The sequence below is a fragment of the Pundamilia nyererei genome, unplaced genomic scaffold (genome assembly GCF_000239375.1).
Source record: "Pundamilia nyererei isolate P.nyererei 1_Seehausen unplaced genomic scaffold, PunNye1.0 scaffold00631, whole genome shotgun sequence".
In the NCBI taxonomy this organism is placed as follows: Eukaryota; Metazoa; Chordata; class Actinopteri; order Cichliformes; family Cichlidae; genus Pundamilia; species Pundamilia nyererei.
In genome coordinates, this window is record NW_005188032.1 from 79,385 (window position 1) to 81,115 (window position 1,731).

At 41.1% G+C, this 1,731-nt stretch overlaps 1 protein-coding gene across 1 annotated transcript in view; it reads right to left on the reverse strand.

The window, feature by feature from the left end:
* LOC102207684 (ephrin type-A receptor 7) overlaps positions 1–1,234 on the reverse strand; it is a 56,303-nt gene extending 55,069 nt beyond the window's left edge. The window contains exons 1-2 of the mRNA XM_005754726.1: positions 1,179–1,234; positions 54–209 (exon numbers count right to left, since the gene is read on the reverse strand). Coding sequence (XP_005754783.1) covers positions 54–209; positions 1,179–1,212 — 190 coding nt within the window. The 5' untranslated portion in view covers positions 1,213–1,234. The remainder of the gene's footprint in view (positions 1–53; positions 210–1,178) is intronic.
* Positions 1,235–1,731: the final 497 nt, after the last annotated feature.

Consider the following 1,731-nt stretch of genomic DNA (forward strand, 5'->3'; position numbering starts at 1 on the left):
ATAATTTAAGAAGATATAGACACAAATAAGTGCAAGTATATTATTATTATTACGTGTGCATGGCGCTGAGGGATTGTCCAAAGGGGTCCTGAAGTGATCCTCCTCACACAAGCACACCATGGATCCTTCCTCTTCTGCGACACTGTTGGCTGGGCAGGGGAAACACTCCTGCTGTCTGGACGACATCTTGTAAGAGCCAGGTGGACACGCTGGAAAAGAAAAGCAGTTTGTCAGATATGTCCAAATTACGTGATATATCACATTACATACATTTAAAAAAAAATATGTAATATATCCCTTTGGGAAATGAACACATGAAACACATATTGCTATATCAAGGAACTGCACGCTCACAAGATAATTCTGCAGATATGCTAACAGTTTAGAGCCTTTTTTTAATCACATAAGCGCCTCTATTTCACTAAGCACGTTAAAGCCTTTGAAAAAAACGAGAGGGAAAATTAAGAATGAGTGTAGAAAAATGAGAAAAGCCAGTGAGACCTCAGTGAAGTATAGATGAGATAAAAGATAGGATTAGAGCAGAAAAGTAGAGGAGACTTTGGCTAAATCCATCTGACAAACACAATTCTCACATTACATGTGATCGGTGGACCTGTGCAAATGGCATCAAAGTCTGCAACTGGAATGAACCAGCTATGCAAATGAAAGAAAACCAATGGATCGTGCAGGCACAAAGCTCCGAAGCCCAAGATTTTTTATTTCATTGTGCTTTTTCTCCCCTTGTTTCGCCTTATTTGGAAGTTATCCCAAAGCATGCATGAACCAAAATACAAAAGGTGAGAACGTGGACAAAGGTGATAAGTACTCATGACCTTACATGTGTAAGAGTACACACCATGTAACAGAAGCTTATCAGTGCAAGTGTGACAATGGGCGTGCATAAACACACACACTCAAACTCACGGAGAACAGCTTATTTTACACTCTCCCTGTATGCAGTTTCATTTTCCACTTGCCGTGCTTTTGTAGCAGGTGATAATGGGTGTGAAATCAGGCAGCCAGCTACCGCTCCACGCTCTGGTCTCCTCTCTTCTGAGACTGTATTCTAAACAGCGGGTCTACATTAACAGCTCTAGTGAGCTTTCTACCCCTCTCTCCCAGTCTTCTGCTCGTTTTCCATTCTCCTGCCACATTATTCTTTCTTATTCCTTTCATACCTTTCTTTGTCCTTCTCATTTTTTGTTTCATCATCGTCAGTCTTGTTAGGTTCCACCTTTGGAGGCATGTTCATTTTTACCCAGAGTGAGAAACTAGTGATTGACATAACCAGTTAGTGTACATTAAATTAGTTTACAGATGGTAGATACTGGTTTTGAGAATATTTATGGACGAAATACTTGGTAACAAAGGCCTTAGCCATGCAAGTCTAGGGACTGGTTGTTAACCCCCTGGCAACCTCCAGTTGCTAGGGAAAAATGTGAATTCCACACCCAGATCACGAGTGGTTGCTAGGTGTTTATCTCCAGGCGAAATCGCCTATAAAGAGGCTCCTTGTAATTGCTTTGGTCACTAGCAGTTTGCTGTGGTCGCCTGCAGTTTGCATGGTACAAGTTTACTCGTATAGAAATAATCACCATTTACTCTTCGAGTTGTAGTGAAACTTGAAAAAGTGCGAGATAACCCAGGAATGGAGAATGTTAGCTTCAACGTGAAAGTTGTGTTTGGAGAGTAAACTGCAAGTCTTTGCTTTGTTGGCATCTTCCATGCAAA